Genomic DNA, 16068 nt, shown 5'->3' on the forward strand with positions numbered 1-16068 from the left:
TGGCTGTCGCGGTGCCTCAGGCGACAGGCCGGAAGGCGGGGAAGGAGGCGGCGATGGCGCGCTGGCCAAGACGTCCCGTCGTGCGCCCGCAGCTACCTTGGCGTGCTTGCGCATCTACCGACAGGGTGTGCATGGGCGCGGCTGTTTCTGCTTATCGGGCAGCGCAACGCGTCGTCGAGGGCTGGGGCTGGCTGTCGAGGGTGCGCCGCGCTGGCCTGACGCCGCGCTGGTTCGTGGGCCGGGCAATGATGGGCAGCAGAGTCAAATTGGTGGCGTGGACATGACCATGGCGTCGACGATGACCGAAGGCGCTGCTGCAGGCCAGACTCTCGCGCCGGCTCCTCGATGATCGAGGCCCACGGCGCTGGAGACGGGTCTATTGGCTGCGTGGGTGCGCTGCAGCACTCTACCTCATGCCCGAAACGACATGCCCGTCTTGATTGGCAGCTGTCTGAAACTGACGAGTCGACTCCTGCGCGCCTCGACGCTGGGGGAATTCCAACCATTCTCTTCTTCTGCCCGCCTTCCGCCTGTCTTCTCGTCGGCCGCCGTTTCTCTTGATTGCCGTATCCCCGTGCACGCCTCGTTCTGGGAGCCCTAGAGTATGAGCAACCCAGCACGCAGTCCTAGTCCCTACATCGTAAGCCACTGTACGACGCAGGCCACGCTTCGACCGAGCATTCGCGACATCATCAGCATCCTCCCACGACCGCGACTCGCAACGGCTGCCCACCATGGGCAGGAAGTTCTCCTTCAACCTTGCCCCTATCGTGAGTGCCGCGATGAATACAGACTGCTGTCATCCCACGCGCTAACTGACGGTTGTGCAGAAGGTGCCTCTGAGAACCGACAGACAGGCAGAGCCCAGTCCCTCGGTCAAGTCCCCGCATGTTAGACATGCTTCCAAAGACAGCATTACCTCTATCAACATGACCTACATCAGCCGCCAGCGCATCGACCCCAAGACCGAACAAGAGCTTCGCGCCGCGTGCGCCCTCATCCTCCAGAACTTCAAGCCTTCCGACCATGACATCCCCGACGCAGACCCCAAGCTCGATTTCCGAGGACCACACCGGCGCCGAGAGCACAAGACGGACGCCTCGCAGGTCAGAGTCCACAAGCCTACCGGCGCGCCGCCTGAGCACACGAGCTCCCATGACGCACGGAAAGAAACGCAGAAAGTGGCCACTGCAACCAAGAGCTACCCAGACCTACCTCTGCGAGCCAACACTGGAAAGCGGAGAATAGACAACACTGAGAACACAGGATCAGACGCCGACAACAGGCGGCATATCAAGTCACCCACGGCTGATGCTCCCAGACACGTCCTCGCCCGCGCCGACACAGATACGGATGATGTTATGAGTGTTGGAACACCGCTCACTGCTTCGACGGATACACATATGTACAGCGGCTCAACAGCACCGACTTCGGTGGCTGTGACCCATGTGAGCTCCAAACGCACATCCCGTCAAGGGGATAATCCTGCGGCCATTGCCGATGCCCAGGCTGCTGAGTGGATGCGTCAAGAGCTCGAGAAGCGCCGCCAACACGTTGCTGCCCAGCCACCGTCTCGATCGCAGTCATCAGAAAAGCTGCCCAGTCGCGCAACGAGTATAAGATCAAACCTCAAAGAGTACATGTTTCCTGGCTCCCGGGGCCTCAGCCGCACGCAGTCACGCGACTCTTTGCGCAGCCAATCATCCGATCAGCCAAAGCGGAGTGGCTCCTCCCAAGGCTGGCGAAGTTGGGGTTTGAATCGCTCTAGCTCACGCAGCAGTAGCAGGCCTGGAACGTCGAGTGGGCGAAAGGGACTTGTCGAGCGTGAGAAGACGACCGAGCTCAACTTGAACCGTGAGTTGCCGCCGTTGCCCAGCCTGGCCACTTGGAAGGAGCCCGAGCGACCGAAGGAAAAGCCAAAGGCACCGGCGCAAGGCGCACACATCGCAACTCTCATGCGAACACAAGACCAGCAGCAGCAAAGCTATGCTGCGGCTGCCCGCCGGCATCACCGGAGAAGCGGGTCGGATTTGCTAGCGACCCGATACGCGAATGGCCAGATTTCACCCCTCGCCAAATCCCCTACTCAACAAGCCTTTGCGCAGAAGAGCACTGGTTTCGTGCCAGAAGACCAATCAACGGACTTTGACCACATGGTATCTGCCATGTCAGGTTCGCGGACTCTCGAAGATCAGCTCAAATTACGTGTCAATGGGCATACATTGCAGTCGAGAACGAGCGCTGATGGTCGACTTGCTGCGCCCAACTTCTCCCGCAAGATTAGCACGGATGGACCACATACCGATCGCTCATTTGACGCCAATGAGTTCGCATATCCCAACGTGGTCCAAATCACGGCCACACATGCATCCAAGGCACCGGAGCAGAAGTCGAAGCTGAAGAAAGTGTTCAGCGCATGGGCGCTCAAGAAAGAAAAGAAGGGCGACGGGGACTGGATGCAAAAGATTGAGAAAGGGGGCATTAAGACGGGTGTGATGATGCAGGACGAGGCAGCGCTTCCTCCTGTTGTGCGGTATTGATGTCTACTACTATCTCATTTGTGGTTTACTTTTTTTTCATGGTCTATATTATTCGGTCGACTACCATACTCATGCCGGACGTTAATGATTACGAGGAGATGATGTTACGAAGGTCGAACCTCGTTGTACAGCGGGTCTGGCTTCGTTTTACCTTACTGTTTTAGACAAAATCGCGCGCCTGTGGCGACGCTAATTCTTGAGCATCAATCGCGATGTTGGAGTAGGCGAGCATGTACAATGCAGACCATTCTTGACTGGACTCACATGTATCAAATCTTCACTCTTCTACGTGTCGCTTATGCTGTTTCGCTCTTCGAATTTTGTGGTTACATCCCATCTAAGACAATGCGCGACATGACCGTGTCCGGGGCCCTGGTCAATAATTCGCAGCCCAGTATGTAAAAGGATTCAGAAGGAACCGCCCGCCTATTCAGACGAAACGTCAGTGTTTCACGTTGGCGAAACATGGACAAAAATAGGATTGGCTGGCTTCACTATCCCCGAGATCCATTGCTGGTTGTCGTTGGAGGAGTGCTCCTTCCTGGAGCATCACGTGACTACGCACCGCAAACGCGTCTCTCACTTCGCTCGTAGATCTGGGGGCTACCCCGCCACGCTTGGCCAGCTTGTTATTGATATAACAGGAATTATCTGTATGTGAGTATACTTGCATGATGCCCTTGGCACGAAACTGACTTGACGAGCAGTCTTACTCTGCCCGCCTTCACTTGGGTTCAATCTGCGTCACAGTCGCTCTATAGCAGAGCTTGCGCGGTTTTCGATCCGCAAAACAACCAGCCTCTCTCTATGAATACCGCTTGGATTCCTCTCATTGACTGTGCGACCTCGAACGCTGGTATCTGTGAAGCTTGTCCCTCCACCACGAAAATAACCTCGATTTCGTGGATAATACTGACGGAAGAGCAGCTGCGCACCACTGAAGCGATCGTTACTCTTGCGGCCCAGCCAATGCGGCGTCCGGATGATTTCCGTCGCCCGTCTTACCGAAAGACCCGGCGCCTGTGAAGCCTTTCCCCGACCTTGAACATACACCGCTGCGATATCACCGAATTGACAGACCACCGTCTTTAGCTTGTCAATGCGAATGGTCACTTGCTGGACTGGTCTTGAACTGTGAAGTCGTCGAGCCATACGGGGCAACGAAGACTCACTTGTTTGATTGGGAAATTCGAAGTAGACCGAGCGCACATTCTTCACCTTTGGCAAGCCATGTGTACCGTGATCCACTATTGGTTCCAGTGTGGTCACTATGTCACACGATGCAGATCGCGATGCGGCGGCACCAGGTTCAAATCAACACGAAACAGCCGAAGAGCTGCGTGTACAGCTGAGGGATATATCACGATCAAGCGTGCAACACCGTGCAGCAAATGTTCAAGGGAAGCTTGGAACTTGAGCTGGCAGACACGAATCGAGAAAGCGAGGGCCTTCCAGGATGGGCTCGTTGAAGCTAAACTGCCTGGAGCTACGGTAGTGTCCAATTTAATCAAGGAACTTGAGAGAGCCTACGAGCTTGAATCGTGGGAGCTTAGGAGCACCATTCCTTATGGCGACAAATCAAAGGTTCGAAGAGTAAATCCTGCCCAAGCAGGATGGAACAGGCTGCCATCGTCACCTTTGAGACGCGAAGTGCAGCCGGAGGAAATTACATGCCCTGTCGTTACTGAGCCAGTATATGACGAAGACGACGACAACTGGATACAGAACACTGATCCGCTTCATCCTATCAGCACCAACTACGAAGTCTTCTGTGCCGGCATCGATGACGACTATCTCGAATCGCTCATACAAGAAGATCCAGGAAATGTGGCATACCTCGAACAGGACGGTCACGACCCGTTTTCTCCGAGCTGGGAATGGCATAATGAAGTTTCCGGCTCAGGAGACAGCGTTGAGTCACACAATTCAAGCTCTGACAGTACGTGGCACAATTATTTGATTGAGGTTTGCTAATCTGCAAAGCTTCCAAACACAACGAAACGAGCGGTGGCACAGAGCAACTGATAGCCTGGGGTCCTACAGCCGAAGTCAATTTCTCTTCGCAGGAAATAGGTATCGATAGGTTGCGAAGTCAGGAAGATGTTGAGCAGGAGCAGATCCAATCAGTGATCGAAGCATTCTGCAATGTGGTCAATATTACCAATGGCGATGACCAACCACCGCCGCCTCGTCGACCCAGAAAGCACCCGGAAGATCAGTCGAACAAAAAACAACCACCTCCAAAAATGTCTCTCGGGGCCAACTCTACGAATGCAAAATATGATGCTTTTCGCAAGTCAATAATGCATCCGAAAGGATCCAAAAAGTATTACGAGCAGTGGCTAGTGGAGTGTCGTTTGGAGATCCGGGAAATAGTGGGACCTGAAGGACTGTTCATTCCAGATCCCGCCAGGCCGAGGGTTCATGGGAGCTAAGGGGTACCGTCTTTGGCGTAGGTAGTAACAGGTTCTCTGGCGAATTGAGAATCACTGTAGACGCCTAGTCCCTGGGGACTCCGGATATATGCATACACAGTAAGACGTTTCTCGAGTCCATTGATGAAGACAGAGTAATTGTCTCAATCACAACATCCGCCCCTGGAACGTACGGCCTGGATCAACGACAGACCTGGGAACCTCTGCCTGGAGCTGAAAAGATGAAGCGCCTTCATTGGAGGTGAGGAAAGAATATTATGAAGGGAGGAATTGGATCTAAACCCTTTCTCAATCCTCATACTATTGTTGCCATCTCACCAAGCACTAGTACTATTCTCTCAGGCCAAGTCGCGCTCACGTAGAGAAACGGTATCAAATGGTCTATCGTGGAGGTCTCCACTCGAAGCGGAACAGTGATGCATGGTCGACAATCAAGCAGGTTGCACTAGCATTCCCTTGCTCACACACAGTCGAGACAGTGCCCGTCTATCTCTCGCACGATCACGGCCCTCCACCCACGCGCAGATGAAGCCCGGAAAGCTAGTCATCTCCACCGGTAAGAAAGCCACGGGCCCATATTACCTGAAGAGCGGATTAGATGCGCTGCAAAAGTCGACACTATTCTTTAACTTGGATGGGAGAATGCTGTAGTTCGCATGCTGCAACAAGTAGGAAATGAGCAGTGCGACCATACTGAGGGATCGACCTTAGCAGTCAGCTCAGCAGTGATCGACCATTACGTTATTACTCACAGGTTTGTTATGAACTAAGTTCCCCCACCACATACTTTTAAAAAATCAGTTTTTATTACCACAATAGTCAGAGGTGTAAGTCAGAATTATGAGTAACACCCTTATTTTGTGTAAAAGTCGTCAGCGGCCATGTAAATCCAAAGCAAAACTTTACACATCCATTATAGAGTGATACCCCAGGGAACAGTGTCCTATAGACCACTTGCCAACGGGTGCATCGGCTGTATTAGCGCTAGGTTTGACGACCAAATTCGCACGTATGAGTGGGGTGTGGAGTACATAGTGTGCATTTGGTCCGCCATCGTATAATAGTAGAATCAATTCCCGACTCAAAGATCCCAAAGCATTGGCGGAGGTTGGGGTTGAGATAGACCGAGAAGCAGCTAGGGATCATTTAGACTACTTAGTGAAGGGAAGGATAACGCATGCCAGATCCTAGGATCTCGATCTCGTTCCATGACTACGTCGTTAGTCAATCTCGCTCGACTTTATATAACACTATTCCCTCTTTTACTTGCGAATTCCTGATGCGGGCCTTGGCGTTCTTGGTACTCGGGGCTTCTGTTTCATGCAATCAGCGTAGCCTTCGCCATTGCAATCAACGGTGCCTGTTACTAAGCTTGAAAATGTTCCCAATCTCGTTCAACGATGAAGGAGGAGGAAAGCGCAAAAAACGACACCTGTGAGATTCGAACTCACGCTCCCGAAGGAACGGGCTTAGCAGGCCCGCGCGTTAACCACTCCGCCAAAGTGCCTTTGATTCGTGGTTTTGATTCGATACAAATTTTGAAACTTTTAAAATATATATAGTATATTTCAAACTGTAAATATTGAATGGAGAAAAGAATCAATAGCGATATTCTCAGGTTGAGGTCTCTTGGCTAGTCTCCATCGTTAGAGTTCTTCGCTTGTGCGGGAGCGCCGCGTAAGCCGCGCGAACTTTCTAGTCTAGTCCGTACATAGGCCTCCTTAATTACCTTCTTAGACATAAGTGCTTAGAAATGGCACTTAACCTTTCTAGCTTTAGACGTTAAATGTTCCGACTAAGAAAACCACTTCTAGCCATAAATTACTAGATAATATAGCGAGTAAGAATCTATATAACTACGTAAGTAACTTCAAAGGGACTTTAGTCTTGATAAATGAAGCGAGTTAAAAAGGATTGATGGAAGTATTACTAGGTCAAGATAGACACTTTAGGAAGATGAAATCATAAGGACGAGAGCGTGGTGGAAGGACGAATTCACAGTCGGATAGGCAAAGCAAGCGTTCGCATGCAGGGCCGAACAGTGAAAGAGTTCGCCGACATCGATTGTTGTGGCACATGACTCCAGGTCAAGGTAACAAATTAGCACAACGATCGAAGTGACGAAAGAGAGGTGTTAGGTTCCTACGATAATAACACGAGATACACCAATCTTTAATTGTGGAAGCATGGAAGGAAAGGATTGGAGGAACGGGCGACAGGAAAAAGTACACAGAATGGCATCGTGCGAAGAGTATCGGGGATCGTTTAATTGTTCTTTAAAGCCGAGCCAAAGAGGTGTCTGTATGGCTAACCAGGTCGTATCTTGGGATCGAGAAGAAGTGATTCAAACGCTGCACCAGAAAAGTCTGTAATTCAACGAAAAGGCAGAAGCAAAGTTGCACAACTATTAAGCCGCCGTGTGCACGACCGACACCTTGGAGAACGATAAAAAGGATGGCATTGTCGAAACTTCGGGGATTGGAAAGCGCTCGGCGCTCGGGAAAGGGTTCAAGGTCATGATCGACCGGGAAGCTGTAGGTATGGGTTCGCGCACATACAGAATCTCTCCAAAGAATAGCGGTGTCACCAGTGTCGTGGCGATAGGCATTGCTGTGAATTCGCGTCAGGTGTGGCTGAGGCTGTGAGAATCACATGAAGCATCGAGATTGTGCTTGTCGACATCATGGTAGAACGTGCGTGATGTCTGTGAGGCGTTGCTCCGCAATGAGAGCATGAGTGACCTCGGGAAGCCCATTGGCACGTGGTCGGCTGCCGTATTGAAGCACGGACCAACGAGTCGCTCAAAATTCTCGACGGCGGCTCCGGCTTCCAGCTTCATTGACGTCCTTCAATCGCCACTCATGCCTGTCCAAAACGCGTCCTTCGCCCTCTCCTGGGCATCGCGTCTAGCATGGCGCGACAGGTGAGGCTGTTCTTCATTCGACATGGCGAGACAGTTGACAATGTCTCGCAACTATAGTACGTATTGCTCTGCAGCATTCTTCTAACTGTAGATCGTAGTGCTGACTTGCGCAGTGCCGGCAGTAGAGACTCAGCGCTCACCAACCACGGCTACCAGCAAGCTACTCGCCTTGGTGCGCACTTTGCAAGCTCGGGAATAGTGTTCACCCACCTGTTTTCTTCGCACCTCCAGCGCGCTGCGAAGACTGCTGAATTGATGCGAGAAAGCCAAGCCAAGCTCGCCGCCGATGCCTCTGAGCGAAATGTCCCCGACGTTGTCAAGCTGCCTGTGTTAATGGAGCAAGACTTCGGCTTTTACGAAGGCAAGAAGTTCTATGAACGACCGGCGAACGGCAAGCTGTCAGGCAAAGACAACCACCGGCAAATACATAAGGACTCCGAAGATTTTGTGGATATTGAATCGAAAGATTCTCTCGCTCGGCGCGCTGACGAGTTCTTGGAAGTCCATCTTTTCCCGCTGTTGGTCAGCCCAAAGGAGAGAACGGACCTGGTTGTTGCTATAGTATCCCATGGCATCATGCTATCCTCCCTATGGAAACGCATCCTCTTACGTCTCCCGGAAAAAAGCGTGACACTGGTACCTGAGCTTGCAACCACTGGTCCGATCACGCTCGAGCATCTGGGAAGTTGGTCCAATACAGGTTATTTGGAGCTACATATGTCGCGGACAATCGCGGAGCCACCAATACCCACACCATCTCCAGTCACTGAGCAGGTTGCTCCAGAGCACACGGTCACCTCGACTGCTCCCGCTGAAGTCTGTGGAACGGAAGCGAAATCACCACCTACAAACATCGCAGCCGTGTCCACAGAGGACATCACAGTTGGCTCCATGGAAAATTTAAAAGCAACAACCCCGTCCACGATGCGGAAGCTCGGCTCTGAGTGGTCGACGGTCGTCCTCACGATCAACGGCAAAGGCCATCTAAAAACCCTGAAGCGTACGGGCGGCGGCGTGGGTAGCTCCCGCCATGATGCCTCCCAGAGGAATCTTGACAACTTTTTCAAGCGAAGAAAAGTTGAATGAAATCGTCACTGCCTTTGCGCGGGTTTCATCTACCATGAAGTGGTAAGCTAATACATCTTCTATCACGCCTTTGCTATGATGACAAAGCAATTATTCACAGACCTGTTCTGAATTTATTATGTGGACTCATATTGATCCAACTGCTGTCTGATCTCGCAAACAACTTGCCCTTCATGTTGTCGCATTGTTCTCAAGACCTTTGCTAATATGGCCTATTAGATATTGTTCTGACACGCAAGATGTTACTTACCCTCTGTGACTTCCCACGAAGGTACAAGCTTGGGACGCTCTAATCGTTGCATTTACGGGGCTACCGTTGTCCAGCCGCTTATAGTTTTAGCTCGGGAGTGCACTAACAGTCGCAAAGCAGCACGTATTGCGCATACAATTCGTCGAGCTTGCGATGGCGAGCGTCTCATTGCTTTGCTACGTTGAAGTGCGTTGGGCTACACGCTGTACTGTGGTATTGCTTGACAAGGTCACTGAGTGCTTTGCTACCATGTATTCCCAGGCGTATGTCAAAGTCGAACGGGCTTAGGTTCATAACGGCCTCATGCCTTACGTACGTAAGCTGGGCGTCCAAGCCTCAACAATCCTCCGCCCCAGTGTAAGCACGAAGGCTAGAGTATACGTGGTAGATCCTAGCGAGATAATGTGGCTGTAAAAGTCACTAGGAAGGCGTGCCTGCAGTCGCCCCCAATACAGATATTATTCGCGATGTTGTCCTTGATCTCCACATTTCGTAGTTAGTGATCACCCCAAAACGTCCGGTCCTGATACAGGACGAGCTTACTGACGAGCTCACGATGACACGAACATACGAATGTAACGCAACGCTTCTATTGTATTGATAAAAGAAGGGTATGGTTTAGACAGGAATGTTAGTTTGACTCACAAGATCCAATATAATGCGTACAACCTGTTCGATCGCGTCACCTTCTTCTCCTCTTTCTTGGTCGCTTGGTAGTTCTGCCATGCTGAACCCCTACCCCCGCCCTCACAGTCACACTTCCGCTCGTCGCAACTGCTCACGCGAGCAAACGATAATTCAGCTGCCTCCAACATACCTCTATTGACGCATTTCCTACACATGAATGCGTTGACCAATTTTCCGGTGAACATGTCAGATAATGATGGAATCAGAGGGCGCTACCCTACCGTCGGACATTACCACAAACATCAATCACCTTTCCCATGTGCTTCTCATCTAGCGCATGACCCAAGGTAACCTCACTGACGCCATCGCCGGCTCGATCGACGACATGGGCGCCGCGATTGGATAGTTCATCCTCTCTACAACGATTGCAAGCTTACGTACTACGTCTCTCCCCCCTCCTGCATATCACAAACTTCTTGCAAACCGATCTAATCGTACGAGCAGTTCTACATCAAGACTTGGACCATCAACGCCACTGAGGCTTTCTCTGCAGCCGTTCCTCTACTCAAACGTAGACAGATCAAAGAAGGGTACCTCGCCGGCGGCGACAACACTCCTGATGCTCCCGCCTCCAAACCTGACACACTCCCAGCTCCGGAGCCGACACTCTCGCCCCTCCAGTTCAGTAATGCACCACCATGTACTTCTCCGCCTCCGCGCGGTCTCAACTACGCGAATGAATTCCTTCACAGCTTCGGCCTGGTCACTTTCTCGTCTAGTCATGCGGCGTTTCTAGATTTAGATGAGAGGAGCTTTTATGCGGAGATCGAGGCGGGGTATAGCACGGGGGGCGGCGAGGGTGGATGATTTTGAGGTGACTAGGGGGAGGGAAGAGGGACTCTGGTCTGTCTATGTTCCCCTGCCTTAAGATCTAGTAAGGATGACGACTACTCGTTTCTCATTCGTGTGCTTATACCTTCACAGAAGATGCAGTCCCGCCAAGATCACGCCCAGTATTCTAATTTAATTAAAGGTGAAGAGACGGAATGCCAAAGAGTTCGCAGCGATGCTTCACCGATCCCACCTACGAGATACTAAGAGATTTCAGCGTCACTGATACTATGAGAATGGCTGGGGCAGAGCCCAGGACAAGAATGTGATTCCCGGTATATTAATGATTAAGGTAAGTCAATGTAAGGAGGATTGCTGTGTCAGGTCCGTACATTGACCCGCAGTACTATTAGGTCGGAGACCACATGATACAACTCCACCACCCTCCGAGTCACTGATACAAGATTGCATATAGCTGCAGTGTAACTGTAAGCAGAAAGCTTGGCATCTTCTGTGCCACGTTGCCAAAAGACGATGACTGCGATGCCGATGCCGACGCGGCAGTGGTCGCGGTCGCCGCAGATGAAGCCGCCTTGTTCGATTTTGCACTCAATGTCTCTCTCACCGATTCACTCCCAGAGCTCGCAATACTCCGACTCTCGCTCCCGTCTGACACCGAGTGGGTGCTATAGTCAATCGTAAAGCCAAAGCGATCCGTACTCGGCGGTGGCAGCGTAGTGATATCCGCAGCAGGCACCGTAATAGTAGCCATAGGCACCGTCATCTCCGCGCCCGCAGTCTGCACCCATAAACAAGTCGGCGTTTCCGTCACCGTCCAATCTCCGACCCCACCATCCTCCAACTGGCTCGCACTCTCATAAATCACGGTATATAACCCTGCGTTATTGCTGTTCGTCGCCGCCAAACTCGCCAACGGCGCAGACACGCTACTCGCACTACAATGTGTATAGTCACTATCAATAGGACTAATCCCACCCATGATTCTCTGTCCACCTGCTCGACAGCACACCAGGTTTGCGATATCGAGCTGGTAATCTGAAATGTCGCGCTGCCCCCAGAGGTTGTAGCTTGTGTCAATGATGGAGCCGTCGCAGCAGAAGGTTTCAAAGTCGGATTTCTTTTCGGACAAGGTGGTGTTTGCGCATTCGTTGTAGGTGTAGGGTGGCGTATCGGATTCGAAGATGTCGATTAGGCCTTGTATGCACCATTTATTGCCTCTGTAATCTGGGCCAATACCGGGAGTGTTGACTGGGCCGGAGGGGATGGCGGTTGTTATCGATGACATTGTTCCTATTGGGAATGCGGAAGGAAATCAAGACAGGATACTGTTGTGGAGGCTGATGGTTTATTATAGGCGAAGTTGTAGGATGAAGAAGCGCAATCTTATCGTGCCGTAGCACTTGACGAACATCTATCCTAGCAACCAGAATCGTGTGCTTGCGAGAGATAATTCTCGGCCTAGAGTCGTTTCAGCCTTGAGGGCAGCCTCATGATGTATCTTTGCCCCTATATCAATTTTTCGTTAGGCTATTTTTAGATCCCGTTCAGGCAACCATAATAGGAAATTGCGGTCGCTTCCTAATACAGGCAGCAGTAACACCAACACCACAACGACGTTATGCTTGTATGACGACTATAGCATTGCATTCGAAATATTTCGATCTACAGTCCCAAGTTAGTAACTTACGAATATGAAAAATCATGTAAGTTGTCCACGCCAGAAATCACGGTCTTTCTGTAGAAGTCGACGTCCTAGGTGTGGGACATAGACCCCGTCTGGTGTCCTCGACATCGCATAGTGGGAGAACATAAGGCATTTTCGAACCGCCGTCTGTGTCCGGCCTCAGTGGCTTTGGACATCCTGGAGAAGACGTATCATGTTAGAAGAGTCAGGGTATCTTCAGGAGGAGGGTACTCTGTAAGAGAATAAGCGTTGTGGAGGCGGAAGGTCTCCCTGCCGTCACTGAGCAGCGGCACAACTTAAATCTTCATGATCAGCGAAGTCTAGATGGAGTATGTGGGCAACGGTGTGGAAGATGTAGGAGGATAGAAGTGAGGGGGGCGATGCCGAGCTTGACTGCACTTGGCTTGGGTTTGGCAGGTAGGATACTTTTCCGTCGCGTGCTTCGGCCACGACCGATTCATCTATCAGGTGGATAGTGGAAGTCGAGCAATGGTGGCATGTGTGCGGTGTAGGGAAGCTAGCTTGGTGAGGGGGTTGGTGTTGTTATTTTGTACACGAAGGCGTGGTTTAGGTGGCTGCCCCGCATCTACTTCGTAGTTCTACCAGTACCTGACTGTAAACTGGGGGCCAATCTGAGTAATTCTTTTGGAACGGGCGCATAACGTCGATCGTTGCCACTCGTAGAGTTGCTGCAGCAATTGGAAGTTGACACCCGTTGTAAGCCTAGAGAATATATAGAAGTTGCTCTCATGCCGCAAGTCCTAGTTTTCGCTTGAGGCGCAAGGGAGCAAGGACCTATTGTCATCGCCAAACGTCGATAAGCTTCCAAAAGCTACCGCTTCAACATAACTTTGCACGTCTAACCTAGGTAGGAAGGTGCCGACCATACCGACCATACCTAGGTACCAACTTGCTTGTCGCAAAATAGCCCAGGCAGCAATGTTCGTACACCATTCTCTTCACCCTCACTGCGTCCTTGATAACGAAAACCCGTGCGAAGTAAGACCGCACACAAAGTACAACATGAGCCCCTCCGAGCACCCCACCAAAACAACATACCACCTCTACACCTTCTATGCCTCTTCGTGCGCAGCCCGCCTGCGCATAGCATTCAATCTTAAGAATCTCTCCTACACCCCCCATTACCGAGATATGGGCAAGAAAGACCACGAGTCCGACGAATATCGTAAAATGAACCCTAGCGCATCAATCCCAACATTAGTGATCGAGACAGAGGGGAAAGAACCATTCACCATCGGTCAAAGCGTCGCAATCCTGGAGTACCTAGAAGAACTACACCCAACCCAAACGCCGCTCCTCCCACCCCCTTCCGATCCAGAAGCCAGATCTCGCGTAAGAGAGCTCATGTACATCGTATCATCCGACATCTTCCCGCCGACAAACTCGCGCATCGCGCAGATGGTTAAGGGGATGAGAGGCGAGCGCGAAGACGCCATAACCTTCGTGAAGACAATAATGACCCGTGGTTTCACCGCCTACGAGGCCCTTCTTTCTACTTACTTCCCCAACGCAAGGTATTCCGCTGGCGAGGAGATAACGCTCGCAGACGTAGTCCTCATCCCGCAAGTCGAGCAAGCGCGCTTCTACGGCGTGAATTTTGCGCAATGGCCGCTGCTAAACGGAGTCATTACGCGACTAGAAGAGCTAGATGCGTTCAAGCAAGCCGGGTGGAGGTCACAGGGGGATACGCCCGAGGAGGATAGGGTGAGCGTGACTCGAGAAGAGGAGAGGGGAAATGGGCTTGGGGCAAAGGCATGAGTGGAGTTGTTAGGATTCGGTAAAAATAATTGATACGAGAGGTTGAATTGCATTGAATCGAAATAACCAATTTCAGGCACTCAATTTCTGGACTGGAGAGCAAGCTCGATCCATTACCCCAATTTTCGTAACTATCCATCTCCCACGATGCTCTTTCACCCTGCCATTACCAGGACAAATCCGCACAACACTCCATGCACACTTTTTTCTTCTTCTAAAACTGTGCAACAAAATTCGAATCTCCCTAATATTGGTCCTCATTTTCCATCTGAGAAACTGACGTACTCTGGGACACTGTTCCGCTATCGTGGTCTGGTTGACTCTGTTGTGTCAACTACCTTTCGTAATTTCCTTCACTTGGGCCTGTTGGGCGAACATCGGCTGGTTGGTATTGAGCACCGAAACGCCTCTCGGCAACTGGTTGACCCTTAGTCGCAGGTTGATCATTAGGAATTGATGTAGTTTCAGACGCTGATGGATTATTGGGGGATGGTTGGTTCTGCGGCGAAAGTGCACCATCCAGCGCTGATTTTCGATTCTTAGGCAGAGTTTGATTAGCAGATTCTTGTTGATGATAAACTGGTTGATAAATGTGGTCAGAATCTGAATGACTCTGCGCGATTGGTCGACCATCGAGGGCTGAATGACTCTGAGGCGCTGGCGAACTGTGAAAGGGCAATCTCGGGGTCGCTGATTGCATCTGGAGTTCTGGCTGACCACTTGCGTCTACGAACCGGAAAAAGGAATCCATGTTGCGTATCGTTTCCAGAAGCTCAGAAGGTACAGTTTGGTTGTCTGGTCCGCCATGGAGACGCCCTTCATCGCAAGTCGCGTTGTCCAATGTCTCCGAACACAACAGCGTCGTTTCTACGGCGTATATAAGATTAGCCTGGGCCTTGTAAAGATTTTGTCTTCAAGATCTCTCTGTTCTCTCATCAGCCGGCATTCGCAGGACTGCTTCCATGCCCGCCCTCCTTTGCCTGTCCGTTGAGGTGGAATATCTTCCTAACCGAGTCCATGCCCTTCTGCAGGTGCGGGTGGTGAGCTAAAAAGGGCTCCCCGTTCTCTGCTCGCACGACCGCAAGAGCGGTGCGTTTCTTCCCGGCCAGCGGATCGAGCGGTGCGGCCTTTGGAGGCCACTCACCATTCTCTTTCCAGCCGGCCACCAGTGCTTTTGTCATATCAGAGAGATTGATTGGTACAGATGGCGTTCTCGACGAGACCACAATCTTATTAAAGATTTCGGGGTATGCTCTGGGCGTAATGGACATCCTCACGGCATTGTCTGGGAGGAGCGCAGGTGCGACCGGTACAAGTGGTTCGTCGGTGGCAGTGGCAGCGGTTCGTAGAGCGTCGTCGTGGGCAGCGGTAGCGGAAGCCTGAGAATCGACGCTCATGGGGGTCGGCGCGTTCGACGAGGATATATCAGCACTGATCGATGGCGATCGTTCGGCCTCGGCTGTCTGTGCAACATTCTGAGCTTGTGCGGGACGCCCAGCGGTCCCGTATTTCTTCACACTTGCCACACCCGTCCACGCATCTCGTCTCTCCACAAACATGCGCAACCCTTCGTTGACCTTCATTTCGTCTTCGAGTGCAGCCCTCCTCTTCCTCTTGCGCTTCTGAGCCTTCAGCTCCACTGCATCGCCAATGCTATCCGGGCTGTCAAACTTGTACGGGTCGCTGCCGTCGGCATCCTCGCCCTCGGTTTCTGAAGGCGACGAGTCACCATAAAAACGCTCGCGGAAGGAAGTCACGCCGCGAACCTCCTCGTCGGATTGTGACCAGGCGTCAGGCACGTCAGGCCAGCTCCAGTCGGTGCGCACGCGGTCAATGAGGAAGCGCTGGGCAGCCCGCGAAGCCGATTGGTTGTTTTCCATGGCGGAGGCAAT

At 51.7% G+C, this 16068-nt stretch overlaps 5 protein-coding genes and 1 non-coding gene across 6 annotated transcripts; 3 read left to right on the plus strand and 3 right to left on the minus strand.

Moving 5' to 3' along the window:
- Positions 1-734: 734 nt before the first annotated feature.
- On the plus strand, positions 735-4975 carry N0V89_003891 (uncharacterized protein; the record flags this gene model as incomplete). Its single annotated transcript, XM_056212688.1, has 4 exons — positions 735-770; positions 831-2528; positions 3966-4479; positions 4524-4975. The coding sequence occupies 4 exons, from the start codon at positions 735-737 to the stop codon at positions 4973-4975; spliced, it is 2700 nt and encodes an 899-aa protein (XP_056072996.1).
- Positions 4976-6401: 1426 nt separating this feature from the next.
- Positions 6402-6482, minus strand: N0V89_003892. The gene has a single exon. It is a non-coding gene; the product is annotated as a tRNA-Ser (tRNA).
- A 1404-nt stretch (positions 6483-7886) lies between these two features.
- On the plus strand, positions 7887-8984 carry N0V89_003893 (uncharacterized protein; the record flags this gene model as incomplete). Its single annotated transcript, XM_056212689.1, has 2 exons — positions 7887-7954; positions 8012-8984. The coding sequence occupies 2 exons, from the start codon at positions 7887-7889 to the stop codon at positions 8982-8984; spliced, it is 1041 nt and encodes a 346-aa protein (XP_056072997.1).
- Positions 8985-11594: 2610 nt separating this feature from the next.
- N0V89_003894 (uncharacterized protein) lies at positions 11595-11998 on the minus strand (the record flags this gene model as incomplete). Its single annotated transcript, XM_056212690.1, has 2 exons — positions 11595-11639; positions 11723-11998. 2 exons carry the CDS (start codon positions 11996-11998, stop codon positions 11595-11597), a joined length of 321 nt encoding a protein of 106 aa, XP_056072998.1.
- A 1422-nt stretch (positions 11999-13420) lies between these two features.
- N0V89_003895 (uncharacterized protein) lies at positions 13421-14176 on the plus strand (the record flags this gene model as incomplete). Its single annotated transcript, XM_056212691.1, has 1 exon — positions 13421-14176. The coding sequence occupies one exon, from the start codon at positions 13421-13423 to the stop codon at positions 14174-14176; it is 756 nt and encodes a 251-aa protein (XP_056072999.1).
- Positions 14177-15111: 935 nt separating this feature from the next.
- N0V89_003896 (uncharacterized protein) lies at positions 15112-16056 on the minus strand (the record flags this gene model as incomplete). The annotated part of the gene is made up of 1 exon (XM_056212692.1): positions 15112-16056. The coding sequence occupies one exon, from the start codon at positions 16054-16056 to the stop codon at positions 15112-15114; it is 945 nt and encodes a 314-aa protein (XP_056073000.1).
- Positions 16057-16068: the final 12 nt, after the last annotated feature.

Source organism: Didymosphaeria variabile (genome assembly GCF_027946475.1).
Source record: "Didymosphaeria variabile strain IMI 356815 chromosome Unknown scaffold_3, whole genome shotgun sequence".
Taxonomy (NCBI): Eukaryota; Fungi; Ascomycota; class Dothideomycetes; order Pleosporales; family Didymosphaeriaceae; genus Didymosphaeria; species Didymosphaeria variabile.